The following is a 20,479-nucleotide window of genomic DNA, read 5'->3' on the forward strand; positions in this document are numbered from 1 at the left end:
GAAGACCAGGGAGGTTGTCAGGAGAAAACAATAACCTGTTCCTATAGAGGGGAGGATAGGTATGAAGTCAGTTATTGAGGGACTGATACAAGATGGGCTCCTTGAAACTTGCATATTTCCTTCAGTACCCCAAGCCTCCCAGTCAAAAAGACAGATGGGTCTTACAGGTTAGTTCAAGACCTTAGAGCTGTCAATCAAGTAGTATGAGCTAAATACCCAGTAGTCCTGAACCCCTCCACTCTTCTCAGCAAAATTCCACATAACTATGAATGGTTTAGTGTAACAGACTTAAAGGATTCATTTTGTGCCTGCCCATTAGATGCAAACAGTTGGGACATATTTGCCTTTGAGTGGGAGAACCCCCACTCAGGATGCAAGCAATGGTACAGGTGGACTGTCCTTCCCCAGGGATTTGCTGACTCCCCTCACCTCTTTGGTCTGATTTTTAGAACAAGTCTTAGAAAAGTTCATGTTAGATTCCCCATATGTGCCTACTCCAATATGTGGATTTACTTTTGCAGGGGATAATCAGGAAGAAGTGATCAACACCACCATTAGCTTTATAAATATCCTGGGAAGCTGGGGACTTCGTATTTCAAAGAATAAGTTACAGCTTGCTGAGACTGAAGTATACAGGTTGCTGAGACTGAAGTAAAATATCTGGGACATTTAATCAGTAAGGGCCAATGAAGGATTGGTCTAGAAAGAATAGAAGGAATTATTGGTCTCCCTCTCCCAGGAACAAAACAAGAATTGAGAAAGTTCCTTGGCTTAGTGGGATGCTACCACTTGTGGATAGATTCATATGCCCTTAAAACTAAATCTTTATATCTCAAATTGACCCAAGAGGGCCCAGAGCCCCTCCTTTGGATCCACAAGGAGAAAGAACAAGTATATTACCTAAAGTAAGCCCTTATCATAGCTCTGGTGCTAGCACTGCCCTCTCTTCAACAGCCCTTTCACCCCTTTGTGAATGTAAATAAGGAAGGTGCCCTTGGGTGCTAACCCATAAACATGGGGACCAACATCAACATGTGGCCTTCTTATCTAAGTTCCTGGATCCCATCACGAGGTTGGCCTGAGTGTATTCAAGCAGTTGCAGCTGCAGGCCACTGAACCGAAAAAAGTAGAGAAATCACCTTTGGGGGAAATCTAATTGTTACCTCTCCCCATCAAGTTAGGACAATCTTAAACCAGAAGGTGGGTAGATGGCTGACAGATTTCAGGACCCTATAGTATGAGGCTACCTTGCTAGAAAAGGATGACCTAACTTTAACTACTGGTGAAGCCCTAAATCCAGGTACTTTCATGGCAGGAGGGCAGGAGGGAGGAGCCCCCAAACATTAGATATTATTGAATATCAAATGAAAGTGAGGCCAGAGCTCAGGGAAACTCCTTTCCAGACTGGGTTCCATTTCTTTGTGGATGGATCTTCTTGGGTAATTGAGGGGAAAAGGCATAACGGATATTCTATAGTAGACGGCGAGGCCATGACTATAACAGAATCAGGCCAACTCCATAACAATTAGTCGGCACAGACTTGTGAATTGTTTGCCCTAAATCAGGCCTTAAAACACCTAAAGGACAAAGAAGGGACCATATACACTGATTCAAAATATGCATTTGGTGTGGTTCACACCTTTGGAAAAATCTGGATGGAATGGGACTTAATCAATAGCAAGGGTCAAGACTTGGTACATGGAGAATTAATTCAACAAATATGAGACAGACTAAAATTACATGAAGAAATAGCCATAGTCCATGCACCAGCAAACCAAAAGGGGGTAAGCTTTGAGAATAGGGAAATTCTTTTGCAGAAGAGATAGCAAAACAGGCTGCTTTTACCTCTGAGGCCCCAGTCTTTTGTCTCATTCTGCACCTCCCTACACCTCATGTCACCCCTATCTTTACCCCATCCAAGGAAGAACTAAAAAAACTTTAACAGTCAGGACTGAACAGGGAAAATGGGTTCTCCTCGATGGGAGGGAAATGATCTCAAAGCCACTAATGAGAGAACTCCTTACTTATCTCCATTAGGGGAGCCACTGGGGACCCTAAGCCATATATGATGCAGTTTTGTGAGCCTATGGGTGTACAGGGATCTATACACTAGTCAAATTATCAGAACAATGTCTTACTTGTCAAAAGATTAACAAGCAAGCTCTCAGACAGAGACCAGCTAGGGGTAGAAACCCCAGGTTGCTACCTTTCCAAAGCATATGGGTAGATTACACTGAAATGCCCAAAATAGGTCATCTTAAATACCTCTTGGTTATTGTAGACTATTTCACTCACTGGGTTGAGGCCATCCCTCTCCCAGAGGCCATTGCTACAAATGTAATTTGGGTTATTACTAGAAAACATAATCCCAAGGTTTGGGGTTATAGAAAATATAGACTCAGACAGGGGGAGTCATTTCAACATCAACATCCTTAAGGAACTTATTAAGGCTCTACAGAGCAAATGGGAATATTATACTCCCTGGCATCCACATTCCTCAGGGAGAGTTGAAAGAATGAATCACTCTTAAAAACCAAATCACTAAATTATTCTTAGAGACCAGATAACCTTAGACTAAATATCTTCCCATAGCACTACTCAGAATTAGGACGGCCCCTCGGAAGGACACTGTCCTCTCCTCCTATTAAATACTTTATGGGCTTCCTTACCTTAGCTCTGTTACTGATTTACCTTCCTTTGAAACAAAAGACTATTTTCTCAGAAATTATATATTTGGATTATCCTCTACTTTACTTTGACTTAGGAAAAGAGGATTGTTAGCACAGGCTCCCACACCAGCCTAGCGATCATGTGCTGGTCCAGACTTGGAAAGAAAATAAGCTTCAGCCAGCTTGGCAAGGACACTTCCTGTTCTGCTGACCACAGAGACAGCCCTCCGGACCACAGAGTGGGGGTGGACTCATCACACATGGATAAAGAAGGCACACCCACCTGACCATAAGGAACAGCGGTACTGTCACATCCAGGCAACACCAAAGTGATTTTAAAAAGACTTTAGTGAAAATATTCTTTCTCTTTCATTTGGGAAATGGTATGCTTATTATTAATGTAACTCAGAGTACCTTTCCCTTAACTGTTGAATTTGATGCATGTCAGGTCCTTTCTTGTGGAGACCTTACATCCCAACTTCAACTCCAAGGATACTCCCTTTATATGTGTCCCATCCCGGGACCCACAGGGAAGCCTGGTATCTGTCTAGAGTGGATGGATGTGGGGTGGAACACTGGATATAAAGGATACACTTCTCCCTTTTTATGAAAATGCTAAGGGCTGGACTGATCCCAGGGCACTGGAAAGACTGATTTCCACCATACATAATAATGGACAGTCTTTTAACTGACTACAGAAGAAATTACAGCTGTTGCAGACACACCCCTCTCCTACTTGTAAAGATAAAAAAATGCAACCCACTTAGATTAGTCATAGAAAACCTTTGGAGTATGACACAGAACCATCTATATTTCATAGATATGGGTTGGGGACAGATGGCTCAGAGACAGACCGGTTAGGTGTCTTTGAGCTCCCTCTAACTCTCAACCCCTCCCAGGTGACACCCAGTTCTACCTCCACTTTAACATTACCTTCATGTTTGTACAAAAATCAAACTCAGGTAACCTTAGAAGTCAAGGACCTAAGACAAACTGTGGCTACTGAAATTGGGTACAGGTATACAAATGCTTGGATGAAATGGATAAAATATTCAGTCTGTACATTAAATAAGACTGATTGCTATGTTTATAGTACTGGGAGACCAGAGTCTCAGGTGGTCCCGTTTTCATTAGGATGGTCCTCAGATCCAGATGGAATGTATCACATGTGGGCTCTGTTTCAGGATGCCAAGGCTTGGGGTAACGAATCCTGCTGGATGCTATAACTACTGTTCCCAGAGGTCAGAGGTCCTGGGGGTCAGTCCCCAAGGACTAGTAGGTCACCCACCATAGATGTCTATTATACCCCATATCTCACCAGACAGGGATGATTGACAACTGTGGGAAACCTGACAGGATGCAGTGAAACCCAGTCTTTCAACAGCCTCGAAAACCAGTCCACACTCTTGGTGGGCAGAGCCAGTGTCTGGTGGTACTACAGAGGACCATTACTTGAGACACTCCCAGGCAACTGGGCAGGCACCTATGCTCTGGTGCAGTTAGTAATCCCTTTTATCCTATCATTTAGATCCCCAGCCCATGCCACAACATCTAGGAAAAGGAGAGACAAAGACATGATATTGACTAAAAAGGGAGGAGTTTGTGTAATGATTGCAGTTTCATGTTGCACATATATACCAAATAATACAGTTCCTGATGAAACTACTACTAAAACCCTACAGGCATCAACTACCCTATCTAAGGAGTTAGCTGAAAACTCAGGTATAAATGATCCCTTCACTGACTTAATGGAAAAATCATTTGGAAGATGGAAGGGCTGGATGACCTCAATCTTAACTTCCTTGATTGTAGTGGCTGGAGTTTTAATTTTAGTAGGATGCTGCATAAGTCCATGTGTCTGAGTAGTAATACAGTGGTTAACTGAGAAAACCCTCACCAAACAATCACCCCAGCCTTACCAAAATAACTTCTTTTTATTAGAAATGCAGGAACACAAGAGCCAACAACTCCTAAATGAGTTTGAAGAAAAGAATTTAAATTGAAAACACAGGGGAAATTGTAATAAAAATGATAATTTCTGTCAAAGTATTTGTTATCCTCTTAGATTACTTAAAAATTCCTCAGGTCACCGTCTTGGGTGACTTGCATGTTTAAAGGATCCTTGCTTCTTCTTCCGGATTCCTGTATGACTCCATTGCCCACCAAATGTATGCCCTAACCCGTCCCTCAAGCCTCTTAGCCAATCGGGAAAGATTGTGAACCTTTGACCTGGACAAATCCCTGGTGAGGGGCAGCTATGACTGAGTCAGGGATATAAGGAGGAACCACTGTCAGCCATTTTGTGCTTGCGTGTTTGCTTAGTGGGAGTGAGCACATGCGTGCACCCTCTTGATAAAGAGGAATTGACTTGTCAAGATTTTCTGTCTCTTGTGTGTCTGTTTTTGGCACTGGAGGGTTATTAATTCCAACACCTGTAAACCCTAAATTAAACAAACAAATGGGGAAAACAGTTATTGGGACTCAGGGGCCAGGTGACTGTCAAATCTTAGCAGTTGCAGAGCCCTTTTCAATTGCAAATTCCTTGTAAAAACTCAGTGTACACTCTGCAGAAATCCCAGGCAGTTTAGCCATACTGAGTCCCACAGAGACCACCCTTTGTGATTTAAAAAAGCAGCTGGAAACAGGAGATCTGTCTCTCCTTCCCACTGGCAGGGAACACCACTGCTTTTGCAATGCTTTCCCCTTTACCTTTAATTAAATTTATAATCCCCTCACTTCATCTCTCTGTGATGTTTGGATTCTGTCTACCTGAAATATCTTCTGACCTGGGTTTGCAGAGACTGCACCCGTCGGGCAACACAAACACACATGCACCCCCTTCCCAGTGCCTTGGGCAATGCAGGATTACTGAATTTACGGATTCATTCCATCCCTCAGGAGCACTGGGCTGGGGCCTGGCCCTGGATTGAAGTCCCTGCTAGCAAACACTTATTGTATTAAACAATTTACTCCTGTTATATATATGATTACTTGGACATTTCTTAATTGCTCATCAGAGAGAGGCTAAAGGATGAGAACCCAAAATACATACCCACTGACAAATAAAATTTGATATGAAAGATTATGTTTAATATCTCTTTAAAAAATATTTTTTCTTGGGGAAAGGGACACCCCCTCTGTGATTCCACCAAGAGACAACACTAGGAATCTTCTATCTGATTCCCTAAGGACCAAAAAACAAAACAAAAAAGGAAGAACCTGAGCTTTTACATTAATTTAGTGAAGGATTTTTTTTTTTTGGATCTCCCTAACTCATAGCGCTATTATATCAATCATTGACACCCCATTACATAACTATGCATAAATCTCAGTATGGGCATCCCACTTTCAGTGGGTGCTGTGATTACTGAACTTTGGTATTACAGAAAAGCTCATTTTCTACACAAAGGTACTAGAAACTATTAATTGCAGTAGTAGTTATAGAAACCAACAGTTCCTTTCTTCACTTCTGCAATTAACCATTGAATTAACTGTCAACATCATAGAGGACACTGACTAATGTACTTGGGTTTTGGATCAAAGTATTTTCAACATCACTCAGTCCTACAATTGTGCTGGCTTTGTTTAGGAACTGAATTGTATAGACATTCTTGAAAAGGCTGTAGCACTAACTAAAACCAATGCACTCACACTCTTAAAAAGTCTCTACAAACATGATGACACTTAGTAACCCACCAAACCCATGTATATCACAGTGAATGCAAGCCCTTGATCTTGAACAAAAGACCTTTCTGCCACAATACTGATAACTGATATAGTCATACTATTTCACTTTAACTCAATAACTCTCCTATCTTTAGCTTTACTGAACAACTAACTGAAAATATACCAAGGTATGCAAAATATATTATAAGTTTGAACATTTCAAGACCACCATACAGGTAATGTCCAAAAAGGATTATGGTATGGAATAGTTTAATTTATCACCTCCAAAGATTTCTTTTCTGTTGCAGTGTTTGTTTCTGCTTTCCACCATTCAAGTGTAGCCTCCACCCATAAACTACGAAGGTACTGACCACCCACAGACATTCACTCACTCAATGCCCTATAACTTCCATTACTTAACCCATCCAAACAGTTGATCCCACTGAAGTGTAATAGAAGGAAATCATAAACATAAAAACATTAAAACATTAAAATATCCCAGAAGTCTACCTTGTACTTCCCCATGCTTCACAAAACTTTGAAACATCTTTCATTATTTTTTAGAATTTTTCTGGCTTACCATGTTTACAGCAATACCACTGAATTGACTGTAAGTCATTATTCATTCAACTTCCATGACAGTTTTTCTATGCCATCTGAAATTCATCACTTCAGCCTTTGGTCACTACTTGACTCTGGCATCTTCTTGCTGTAGTATGACTCTTTCCACACACCTTTGTTTATTGCTGAGGATCCTAGGCTCTTAGTATATCAGTTCATTTGACTTCCAGTCAAATCCAAAAGAAAACAATAAGCCTAATGTTAACTTTATACACAAATCTATTGCTATTTTATGAAGTAAATAGCAAAGGGATTTCAGTCTATAAACCAGGATGACTAAAATTCTTCACAAAATTCTTAGTTGCTCATATTTTTCAAACATTTGATCTAGAAATTGCCCTCTGAATGCAATTTCATTTAGTTTCAAAATAAGCATTTATTGCAATTTTGGGCAGAGACTTGCTATGTATCCTAAGCCATCCTGAAACTCACTCCATGTTCTGGGTCAGCCTCAAACTAATGAGTGCTCAAACTCCCTACTGCCAAAATGGGAGGCTTGTAATACCATGCCCAGGTATCTCCTTTCTCCTTAATTCATCTTAATGTTTTCATGGTTAACTGACTTAACAATGCTGGTTTCTGTCCTAATTCCCATTTGTTTACGTATTTATAAGATTAGGTTTATTGTTTCCACAGTTCTTGTGATTGAGACACTGCAGGATATTTTATCTTACTTCTCAAGATTACATGCAATATTCACCAATACAGACGCAAGACCACGTTCCTACTTAAAATAAACACAGTACTGGGAGTAATGGCAAGAGAATCAGGAGTTCCAGGCATGAATGGGCTGTTTATATGAACCCTATACCATGAAAAATAAACAGAGCAAGAAAAAAGCACTTGTTAAATAATCTAAAGGAATAGACATACTATTAGGCTTGATTTCAAATCATACTGCAGCAGAACTGCAAATCAATAGCATAACAGAGTTGGAAAGCCTCCCAGGAATACATTGCTATCAACTTTAAAATAACACATGTATCAAAGGGAAGACTCAAGATACACTTATGTATTTCAAAGTACATGAAAATGAATGCACATACTTTTGTTGCTGTGGGTGTGGTTTTTTGTTTTTATACTTTTTTTTAAATGTTTTTATTATATTGGAGAAAGACAAATTATTGTATGTTTTTTTGGTGTTTATTTTTGTTTTAAAAACAGATTTTGCACATTTTGTATTCTGTCCTCCTGCCTCACCCAACTTGATGCAATCAACATATATTAATATCATTTCTGGGATGTATAAAAAAGCAGTTCTTAAGGAGAAATGTAAAGCAATGAGTGCATAAACTAGGAAGAAATATCTCAGAGCAAAATTCTGGCTTTTACCTTTAGAAATTCATACAAATGTGAGAAAAATTTTAACTGCTTACATAAACTATTTTGTTGGAAGTGATTCTAAAGTAGAGGGAAAAGAGAAGCCACCCAGGGAATCTGCCTGTTTTACCCACAGTTCAAGATAAGGTTAAACACACTGTTATGCTTAGAGACCTGTGTCTCTGTGCAGATGCAATACATGGCACCTCACTCCTACAAGACAGTGAGAGAAACCTGAACTATCAGGAAATTTCACTCTGAGACCTTGACACACACTTGTATCTCCACCTTCCACCATGAAACAACTCTCTTCTCCATGGATTCAGATATGACTATTGTCACATACTCATCCAGGATCATTTCCAAGTTCTGACCTATCCCTTTTTTGTTGTGCTATCACTCTCACATAAACGTGTGGTGTTTACTGAACACCAGCACTAATACGTATCTCATATTTCAATTTTGATACAACCTATATTTAGTGAAGGTGCCAAAGACCAGAAGCCAGTTCACCACATTGGCTCCATTGGAACTAATGCTAGTCCAAACCATGTAGCAAACATTGCTCACCACTGCTTATCTTGAAGTTGTCTGGGGGTGGTACTCTACATCATTTCAACAGCATATATATTCACATACTACCTAAAAGAAGCCAGGGATAAACAACCAAAGATGCTCCTATTGGTCAGGATATTCTAAAGGTTTTAATAACTCTGTCTCAGGACCTGGGACAAAGAGCAAACACAATTTTATTTAGGCAGCAGTGGGATTTGAATTCAGGGCCTCATGCTCACTAGACAGGTGTCTTACTGCTTCACTCTTCTTTTTGTTATGGGTTTTTGAGATATGGCATCAAGAATTATTTGCCTAGGGCTGGTTTTCACCAATGATTCTCCTGATCTCTGACTCCAAGCTACTAGTGCCCAGTGAATTGTTTTTTGTTGTTGTGCTGTTGGTTCATTGTAGCACTTACAAAACTTCCTACAATATACCAAATATATTGTCCGTGAATTCACAACTTCCATCATTTTCTTTTTTCCCCTTTCCCACATTCCTGGAAATATCAACAGGTCTCATTTTGATATTTACATACATGTGTACACAATATTTGTACTATATTCACCATCCTATACCCTTTCCCCACATACTCTCACCTTCCACACAAATGCACAGGACTTTTTTTACACTCCTGTTTCCCAATTTTCTAAAAGAGAAATGACATTTTTGTTCAGTTAAGATAGCTATACAGGGAGTTTCCTTGTGACATGTCCATGTATATGCACTATACATCAAATTGGTTCATCTCTATTTTTCTTCCTTCTACCTTACGCCGTTTCTTATGGTGAGTTCAACACATTTAAAAATTCCATATTCAAGTGTGCTAGGCAGGTGTTCTACCAGTTAAGCAGGTCCACCAACCCTATTTTTGTTGTGTATTTTCAGGATAATGTCTCCCAATCTATTTTCCCTGGCTGGAATTGAACCCTCATCTTCCTGATCTCTGCCTCCTCTGTAGCTAGCATTACAGGAATGAGGCACTAGCACCCAGCATACAAGCAAATAAAAATTATGAAAGAAAAAATTAATAATTGTTAACAGGGATGAGGTTGTAGCTCAAGTCCTACAGTGCTTACTTATCATGCATGTGGCACTGGTTTCAATCCTCAGTACCTGAGAAAAACTCCTGAACAAATAGTATCAAACACCATACATTAATGTACGACTAGAACCACACAGGCTAGTAGGATTTCTAGGAACTAAAGAATAACAGAACATTGAAAAATCAATCAGTGTCACCCTTAACCTCTAAGTTAATAAACAAACCTCATAAGATCATATCAACAAATGCAGAGAAAATATAAGATGAGAACAATGAATGAAAAATACTGAACTGAGTAGAACTAATAAAAACTGTACTAGCTCACTGAAGATGTCACTATATACATGGAAAATCACCCAAAAGCAACATAGAAGTCAGAATTCAAAAGGAACATAGCAAGGTTGGACAAAAGTGATTTAACATAGGAATATGTTATCTTTTTACAATAGAAGTCACAATAAACTAGAATCTAATTAAAAGCACAAGACCACTTACATAGCAAATCACATAAAATGAAAAACATAACATCACAAGTAATCAACACAACAAAGATTTTTTAAACAAAATGCTGTTTTAGACAAGATGCAAATAAATGATTATATATTCGCATAGTATCCAAATTTCCCACTAACTGTGAATTTATCCATGTATGTAAGCAACAAGAATTTTTTGCAAATTTTCTATAACAGTATATGGAATAGTGGCACTTGGGGCCCAAATCAAGAATAGTCAATGTGCTGGCATAGTGCTTGAGGAGGAAGAGTATCTTCCTAGCAAGCTTGATGCCCTGATTTCAAAGTCTAGTACTGCCCAACAAAAAATATTAAAACTAACAGTTGACAACATGGCAAAGTAAACTGTTAACCCATATTCCAGGGAATACGTAAGTGATCAGACTGAAGTGCAGCCATCACAAAAGCTTTTCCTAATACTATTAGTACAAGAGTGGCAGTATTTACACATTCAAACTCATAGGAGACAAATGCAAGTAACCCTCTACTTTGAGATTAATGAACAGTTAACATTATGAAGAATGTACATATAAAGCCCATCTGTAAAGAACGGGCAATGAGAGAGACACACCAGATGTGTTCAGGACTTCCCTGTTCACCTGCATGGAGATTCAAAGGATGGTTATACTCTTACTATCTTGGTATGAAAGAAATATTTAAGAATTCCCCTTATGTCCTAAGACTTCCTCATTCTATCCACTAAGGTTCTCATCCATAATATTGTGATCTTACACTCAAATCATGGCAAAAATAATTCATACCTGCTTAAGTAAACTTTGATTTTATACAAAAATGTTTCTATAAAGGGAAAAAAAGGGAAGCCAGTGGGGGAAGCACCCTATTCACCCACAGTTCAGGAAGGAGGTTAAACACATTCCTGATATTAGAGACCACTGTAACCGATACTGCCCCCCTCCATCGCCCTCCTCTCCCATCTTCTTTCTACACCTCTGTGCTCCTTGTACAGCCCTGCTTTGCCTCACTCTGGAGACACCTGCAGACCTTGCAGTTGGGGCAATTCTGCTACTGTGACCCTCCTTTATTAAGGTCAGGATTTCCCTCCACCTGCATTGAATTTCTGAAAACACTGTTTAGACACAAGCGAAGGACATCGCCATTTTGTCAGAAGGCAAAGCCTTCTCAGTTACCTTCACAAAGTCTGGGAACTCTGAATTAGGCAGGCTACCAAACAGAGTAAATAGTTAATGGGACTCAGGTGCCATGTGACTTTCCCTGATGACAACTATCAAATCTTAGAAGCTGCAGACCCCTTATCAATTGCAAATTCCTTGTAAAAAGTCAATGAACACAATGAGGAACCTCCCACCCCTGTTTATCCCTAGTCAATCCCACAGAGACAACCCTTGTGATTCCAAAAAGCAGATAGAAACACAAGAGTTATATCTCCTTCCTCCCGGTAAGGGACCACCGCTTTTGCAATGCCGTCCCCTTTACCTTTAATGAACGTTATTATCCCCTCACTTCATCTCCGTGTCCTGCCTGGGTCTGTCCACGTGGAACATCTGACCAGTTTGCAGAAACTGCACCCATCCAGCAACACAAACGCACGTGCACTACTTCCCAGTGCATTGGGCCACGTAGGATCGCTGTGACTTTAGGGATTTATTCCAGCCCTCAGGAGCACTGGGCTGGGGGCCTGACTTTGGGTTAAAGTCCCTGCTTGCAAACACTTAGCCGATGCGGGGCAATCAGCTCTGCCGAGGACACTGCAGGACACGGGGACCCCAACGACCACAGCTCCTCCGGTGCAGGACTCACGACCTCCGCCACCGCAGGCTGGGAAAACGCGGGTCGGGCGCCGCGCTGTCCTCAGGGCTCCAGGTCTGGGCCTGGCCATTGTCGCCTGCACATAAAGGACAGGACGCCAGGGTTCATCTGCCCACCCCACCCCCATCCCAGGACAGAGGGGCAGAGTGACAAGCGGCACCAGCGACTCCGGCCACAGACCCCAGAGCTGCGCTGGGAAGGCCGGGTCTGCAGCAGCCATTTCAGGATGCTTGTCACCTCCTCATACTCCCCGGGCTGGGACACCGCTCACAAACTCACCATGTCAGGCTTTTGCAGTGATTTGAGTTCTGCTACAATCCTGGTGCCACGCACAGGTCACAGCAGTAGAGAAACTGAGTCACACAGAGTTGCTCTCAGCAGCACAGCGTGTTCCAGAAAATGGCGGAGCCAGGAAGGCATTTCCTGTGTTAAACAGAGTGTCCTGCTTGGATGGCCTCTGATTGGTCAGTTCTTACAGATCCCGCCCTCCAGCACTTCTCATTGGCTAGTGATCCAGGACGCAGCCACTGCTGGCTGAGCAGAGAAAGCAGCACCTGCCTACCTGGCAGAGTGCCAGGGCAAAATAGGAATTTAAGTAAAAACTGGTAATTTCTGGCAGCCTCCTTCAAAGCAGGATCATTTCTAGGCCTTTCATCTATGCTATTTTACTTGTAACACATGCCAGCATTTATTTATTCCCATTCTTATAGATGAGGAAATGCAGGATCAGAGAAGTTGACCAATTTGCCCCAAAGAAAGCACCAAGTATGCAGTTGGAATGGAGTTTATTTCTAGATTTGGTTCCAGAGGTTCTTTTAGTTAAGAAATATTACCTTCTCCGGGCGCCGGTGGCTCATGCCTGTAATCCTAGCTACTCAGGAGGCAGTGATATGGAGGATCACAGTACAAAGCCAGCCCAGCCAAATAATTCATGAGACCCTATCTCAAAAAAACCCATGGCAAAAAAGACCTGGGAGAGTGGCTGAGTTCTGAGTTCAAACCACAGTACCATAAACACACATGCACACACACACACACACACACACACACACGTATTTCTCATTCTTCATGATCCTGCTTATAAGAGACCCTCAGGTTGCTTTTGTTGAAATGCATGGACTTCTTACTTGAGCCCACAAATTAACTAAAAACAGGAAAAGCTTCATGCCCGTAATGCTACCTACAGAGGAGGCAGAGATCAAGAAGATGAGAAGATGAGAGTTCGAATCCAGCCTGGGCAAATAGATTGGGAGACACTATCCTGAAAAACCCAACACAAAACAGATTGATGGCCCTGCTCAACTGGTAGAACACCTGCCTAACAATCATTTGGTCCTGAATTCAAACCCATTGCTGCCAAAAAAAAAAAAAGGGTAGAATATATGAAAGAACGCTTTCCACAACAAGCAAACACACAAAAAACAGACATCTATGGTTCATCCAATACAATAAAAATATGGGAAAATAAAATAAATCCACCCACAGTGGATCCTGCATGGTCCAACTCACTGGGAAGGCAGTGCACACGCGTTTGTGTTGCCTGATGGGTGCAGTCTCTGCAAACTGTGGTTAGAAAGTTTGCCATGTGGATAGAATCCAGACCAGACCGGAAAGGGACATGAAGTGAGGGGCTATTAAAGTTCATTAAAGGTAAAGGTGGAGGCATTGCTAAAGCAGTGGTGGTCCCTGGCAGCAACAAAAGAGACAGCTTTTGTGTTTCCATCTGCTTTTTACAATAAAAAGAATCGTGTGGGAAAGACTGACCAGGGATAAACTGCCTGGGGGGTTCTGCAGAGTGTCCATTGACATTTACAAGGAATTTGCAATTGTAAAGGGCTCTGCAACTGCTCAGATTTCACAACTGCCATCAGGAAAAATCATGTGGCACCTGAGTACCAATAACTGTTTTCCCTATTTGCTTGTCTATGTAATTCAGGGTTCACAGGGAAGGGGAGACCTTGTGAAGGCATTGAGAGTTTGACAGTTTTTCCATCTCTGACATCATTGGTAGTCTCCTTGGCTTGTGTCTAGACAGTGTTTTCAAAATTTAAATGCAGTTGGAGGCAGATCTTGACCTTAATGAAAGGAGGGTTCCAGTAGCAGGACAGCCCCAACTGCAAGGTCTGCGGGTGTCTCCAGGGTGAGGCAGAGTGGAGCTGTGCTTTCTAGGGGGAAGCAAATAGGAGGAGATAGAAGAAAGAAGAGGATGATGATGGATGGGGCAGCATCAGTAACAGTGGTTTCTAATCTTAAGAAACTGTTTAACCTTCTCCTGAACTGTGGGTGAAGCAGCCTGCTTTCCTCAGTGGCTTCCTTTTTGTCCCTTTGTAGAACCTTTTTTTTTTTTCTAAAAATTACACCTTACTTAGGAAGTTAAGTGTTAGGAAAAATGCCGCTTACAAAGAAAGCTCACGAGAAAAGTTTCACGTCCATAGAGCAAAGTTTAATGGCAGGCCCAAACAGCCAGGCTGGCAGTTGGGGAGTGGGAGTGGGTATATGGTGCAGCAGTGATCTGGGCCAGGCATGACTTTTATAGAAGGGGGAGGTTAAGGAAGTTAGTGCATGTGGGGTAGTCTCTGGTAGGGATGGGGCTGTCTTAGAGCATGGGAATTTCTGTTAAGGGGCGGGGCTGCCATTTTGCTGCCAATTCACAAAATGGTGACATTATTACTCTATCATTCCCCCATTTTTTCTTTAATAATAATGAGGATGGGGGCTGAGGATCAGGAATTGGGATGAAGCATCAGTCTCTTTAGCTGCTTCCTGCTGGCAGGGGGTGTTGTATCGGGCAGGATCCTCAGGCTCCTCTGGTATCCTGGTAGGTTGATATCCCTGGAGGTACAACTGGTTAAACTTTTGATTAGCAGTAGCAGACATGTAGTATGATACAAGGGAGGGAGCTTAAGAATAGAAGAGCAAGAAACATAGGCATAAGGATGGGCATTAGCCAGGAGAACCACTGTGAAATGTTGTTCCCTAGACAATTTTAAGGGTCCTCCAATTCCCTTCTCCATTTTTTTAACTGTTTCTTGAGAGGTGCCACCACTGGGGGATCCCATTGAGCTTGACAGCAGTGGGTGTCATGAGAATGACCAGATAAGAGCTGGTCCACTGAGGTCCCAATGGAGAGGGTAGAAGATCCTTTAGGAGAACAAGATCCCCTGGTTTAACAGAAATTGTTATAGGATGGGGCAGGATCTGGTCTGCATGCTCTCTGAGAAGTTCCCTGAGAAGGCTAAGATAAGGTAGATAGTCAGCCAGAGGAGCAGAGTCTGTTGGATTCAAGTTTATTAGAAGGAGCATAAAAGGTGTCTGCTAAAGGACTGCATATCTAGGGATACAGATTCTGCAAAATCCTGTAACTCCCAAGAAAGCTCTAAGCTGCCTTATGGTATGGGAGGAAGGGAAACAGAAGATTGGATTGATACATTCATGACTCAGGAAGTGAGTCTGTCCCTTTAAGGCCACACCTAGGTAAGTGACCTGTGGGAGGCAGCGGCTGTCAGGATTTAGGTTAAATGTAACATTTTTGGATAAAAGAGAACTCTAGCTCATTTTTTATATAACTTTGTAAATGTTTTATATAACTTTGTAAATGTTTTATATAACTTTGTTCCATATTTAGATAAAGTATAGACACTACACTGTTACAAGGTGATCATTTAAGACACATAAGCAAATATGTAAATAAACTGATTTAGTAGTACTTAAAGCTTGACAAGATCAGCAGAAAATACAAATAATTGCTTTGATCGAATCTTTCTCTGTAATGGTTTTTTGTAGATGTTACTCAGAGCAGAACAATATTAAGATAACCTTGTTATTTTATATACATAGAGGATTTGATTTTAGTTTGACATGACCCTAAAAATCTTTTAGGCAACTCTTAGATTATACTCAACTTTAACTTTATTATACATTGAAGCTTTTTATTATACACTTTTAAAACTTATTCAGACCTTTATATAACATACTAAACCCTTTGATGGCTTGTCTTTATCCCTCCTGTTTGAAACAATCTTTAGGACAAATCCTTCTTTACAAAATCCTTTCTCATCCAAAAACATTCCTTTTTCCTTTAACTTCCCAAAAAAATCATTCACTACCTATCTATATCCTTTCCAGTTATTTCCTTTGTAACTTGTATTTTAAAATTAACTTTTATAAGAGTTTTAAATTTATTATAGGGGCTGGGGCAACTAATTAGTAGCCCTTGTTTTTTAAGGAATTTATGATAGGCATAAGGTCTTATTGTTCCTCAGAGTGGCTTGAGGGGATATTGTTTTGGGTGTGGAAATTGTGACAGATTTTTGAGTTTTATTTGAACAGGGTAGGCCATCCAGGCTCACCCTACACTCATCTCATCAGTCCACATTGTGGAATCTATTTGTTTCTGAAGGAGGGGGCAGCAGAAATAGCTGCCTGAGGGGAGGAGAATTTAAGTTTTTAGTTGAGATAGTAAATCCTGTCCCAGCAGGGACATTGGAGTTTTAGGTACTATGAGGAGTGACAGAAGAGGAGATCTCCCCAAGAACAGGCCAGAGGCTGGGTAAAATAGCACTCTAGGGGCTTGCCAGATATGCCTGGAATGATAACCTTGTCATTGGACTGGGGACTGGGAGAGGAAGGTAAAACAGAGAAATGAGCTCCACTGTGTAGCCATAAAATGATCTTTTGTTTTTCTGCCATATTGGCTACAATGAGACTCCTCAACACTGGTACCAAGAAGTGGAGCATGGACAGGAGGCTGGGACCCATCAATCCATAGGAGGTGGCATCTTGCCTTCCATCTGGAGACAGGAGCACTTAGACCTCCAGTGGTTACTTTTGCAGAGAGGGCAGGGTCCTGGTTGGGGGCAGGGCTGTCTCCTGGGCTGTCCCCCCTTAAGCATTCTCTGCAGAAATGCCCCTCCTGTCCACCGTGGTAGCAAATTTGAGATGCAGGCCCCAGTCTGGTGGGGGCAGCAATGAGGTCATGTCTCTTAGTACAGATATGGCTAGTTGTATTAGTTGATTCAATGACTTTTCTCCTTCAGCCACAGACTGAGTTTTCTACAAATATCTGGGGCTGACTGTTAGAAATTTATCTTTGAGGAAAACCTCTCTCCCCTGTGACTCTGGGTCCACTGTGGTATGCTTTCTGATTACATCCTTAAGATGCTGAAGAAAGGTAAGGGGATTTTCTTTAGGACATTGCTGTAGAGTAAAGTTGTTATTTTACATTGATATCTGACACTCTGGAGAGGAGGTCTCTGAATTGTTCTGGGCCTCAGTTTCCTCACTTGAAGAATGAGGGATCTGGTCTAGGTTAAACTACTTTCTTCTACTATGAGATGGCTGAAGTGACATTAATGTCATTTTAAAATTTATTTATTTTTGATTTAGCATTGATCAGGAATTGAACCCAGGGTTTTGTCATTGATAAGGGGCATTCCTGGTCCTCCTTTCCCATGTTTATCATGTGGCTTACGAAGAATGGTCAGCGTTTGAGTATCTAGATAACAATTGTGGAGCCAATCTGGGTGGTCTCGGAGATAACAGAAAATTTGTATTAGGGACCTCAGTTTATTTCACCCCCCCTTTTACAGAAAAGGTCTAATTGGAGTATTGTATTTTAAGGAACCCTGTGAAGGCCACTTCTATTGATTACCTAAGGCATACTGAGGCCAGGCCTCAGTATAAAGCTTGTAACATTTTTTAAAACATTTTAATATATAGGCCAGAAGACTGGAAGGGGAAGATCCCATCTAGAAAGAACAAAGCCCTAGGATCCTGTCTTTTAGCTAACAGCAGGCAGCCTCTTTAATAAAGGCTATATTTTTGACAAAGGAATAAATTGCCTGTAAAGTTAGTGAATGGCATTCAGAGGGCATCCCAGGCCAATAACAGTACCATATGGGACAACTAGTGTTAATATTTGGAGGGAAAGATTTCTGTTGAGGCTGAAAATAGAGAAAATTTTAAATGAGAAGTTTATTACAGTAGTGCTTTATTTTGGGGATTATAAACTTGAGTTAAAAATTGGCTTACAAGGGCTGGGTCTGGTGCCCTGAGGTGTGAGGTAGGGCTGGGAGCAGGGTGTGTGCAAGGCATGGACATCCTCCACACACACCTGGGACAAGTGAGCCTGACTGTCTAGGCCTGTAGCTTGTTGCCTCTCCCCCCTTCCTGTGCACTCTGCATGCATTTATTCTAGGGGAAGTTGTGGCAGGCTGCAGCCACCACCTTGTTCATCTGGTGGCCTAGGATGTGTGTTGGGTTGGCCTATGGATTCTCTTAGCTATGGCAGGCATTCCTGCTGTGCACAAGCACACCTATTTGTTTTCCCTCCTCCCCTAGTAGGGGCATAGTTAGGGCATTAGCATGGCAGCTATAGTTTTTTGTAAGCGCTTTTTGTAAAGCAGCTGATGTAAAGTTACTTTAGACTGAGAGGCCTGGCAAACTAGTTGGAATAACTTAAGTCATAAGATGCCATGTTAGAAGTTTTTCATGGGAGGCAGGGTCCCAGTAAGCCCAGGGAGGGGAAGGCAGGCAGAGACAAAGGACATGAAGTAAGACCATGGGGGAAGCAGAAAAGGTGTCCTGACATCTTAGGTAAGGGAAGGGAAGGCAGAGCCTGGAGGCATGACACACGCCTGAGGGATTAACCATCACCTGTGTCTCTAGGTTGCTCCCATTGACTGGTACTGGAACACTTTCAGCAACATGAAACCCCCATTCTCCAGTCACATTGGTTTGGTAATCCCAATTAGGCTCTTCAGTAGGGATTGCTGTAGCCCCTACAGGATGGCTGGGGGTGGTGCAATGGATCTTATCTGCATGTGTCCTAGCCACATCTCAGACTCTTTGTCTCTCCTCTGGAAGGAGGGTGGAGGAAATAATGAGACAGATGTAATGTCAAGTAAGGTCATAGGATTGAGCCAAGTATTGGAGCGCTTTAACATAAGAATCTGGGTTAATGGTGAAAGAGCCAAGGTGCTTCTTTATCTGAGAGAGGTCAGCAAGGAAAAAGGGGACATGGACCCTCACAATGTCTTCCGCTCCAGCCATTTCCCAGGGAGGGTAGATGGAAACTGGCTGACTGGGTGGTCCGTGAGAGAGAGTGTGTGTGGGGGCTCATGGGTCCTGTGGTTCTGGGTGGGCAGAAGGATGGGTGGAAGGGCAGGCAGAAGGAGAAGCAGGGGAAAGGGTGGAAGGAGGGGCAGGGGAAAGTGGTGGGGGTTAAGGCAGAAGGAGGGGTGGGGGTAGATGGTTGAACAATGGAAGCCCGTCTCTGATAAGGTGGAAGCTTGTTAGCAGGGTGGAAAGAAGGGAAAGTTTTAGAGTGTGGACGGTGTTTGGAAGAGGATTTGGTTGGTTTCAAGACTGGTTTAGAGGCTAATAGAACCTGTGTAGGGGGAAAGGAAGTACAGAGGGAGGGTTTGGTGTGGAGGTAGGGAAAGGATTGGATGTAGGAAAGTTCCTTCCATTTACCAGCATGCTCAAAGATATTGTATAAATCCCTTAAAATATTGGGATTGAAAGTGTCATTAAGTGGCCATTTGGAGGCATTGTCTAATGGATATTAAGGCCAGGCCTGATTACAGAGAAAAATGAGCTTTTGTGGCTTAAGATCAGGCGTTAAGTGGAGGCGCCTAAGGTTGGCCAGGAGACGTCCCAATGAGGCGTTTGAAGGAATTTGGGACGGTCCAACTCCCATGGTGAGGCCTGACCTGAGGAGAGATATGGTGGGTGTCCCCGAAATATCAGGTCCTCAGGAGAGAGAGAGATATGTGGAACACCTAGAGGGAACATCTTCACCATGGGGGTCCACAGTCCCTAGTGGGGAACCCAATTCCCAGGGATGGGAGTGAGCTGAGACCTAGCACTAGGATTTTGAGAAAATGAGAGAGAGATCATGGCTCTGCATGCAAGAAGGACTCATTGAGAGAGAGGACCTTGAGGGAAGATTGGCTGGTAGTGGATGGCAATTGGAGGCATGCTGGGGCAGAGGAATTTCCCTGTGAGCTAGTGAGGGAGCAGTGCTATCTATGATCAGGGTTCCAGCAAAGGCGCTCTGATCCTGGAGGAAGTGAATGGGAGTACAGAGAAAGAGTGGGATGGGATGGGGGAGGCCAGGAGAGCTAAGTCAGTGCCAGGAGTGAAGGGTTGGGGAGGCCTGGAGAGCAAGGTCAGTGCCAGGAGTGCACCCTGATCTGAGCCACAGCACCAAATGTTAGGAAAAACACTGCTCACAAAGAAAGCTCATGAGAAAAGTCTTACATCCATAGAGCAAAATTTAATGGCAGACCCAAACTGCCAGG

The 20,479-nt window shown here is 42.3% G+C and overlaps 1 protein-coding gene across 1 annotated transcript in view; it reads right to left on the reverse strand.

Annotated features, from left to right (window-relative positions):
• Positions 1–12,596, reverse strand: part of LOC109680400 (uncharacterized) — a 35,266-nt gene extending 22,670 nt beyond the window's left edge. Inside the window, exon 1 of the mRNA XM_074053685.1 lies at positions 12,456–12,596. Within this exon, the coding sequence (XP_073909786.1) occupies positions 12,456–12,458 (3 nt within the window). The 5' untranslated portion in view covers positions 12,459–12,596. The remainder of the gene's footprint in view (positions 1–12,455) is intronic.
• Between the last annotated feature and the right edge of the window lie 7,883 nt (positions 12,597–20,479).

Source organism: Castor canadensis, chromosome 14, assembly GCF_047511655.1.
Source record: "Castor canadensis chromosome 14, mCasCan1.hap1v2, whole genome shotgun sequence".
NCBI classification, from domain to species: Eukaryota; Metazoa; Chordata; class Mammalia; order Rodentia; family Castoridae; genus Castor; species Castor canadensis.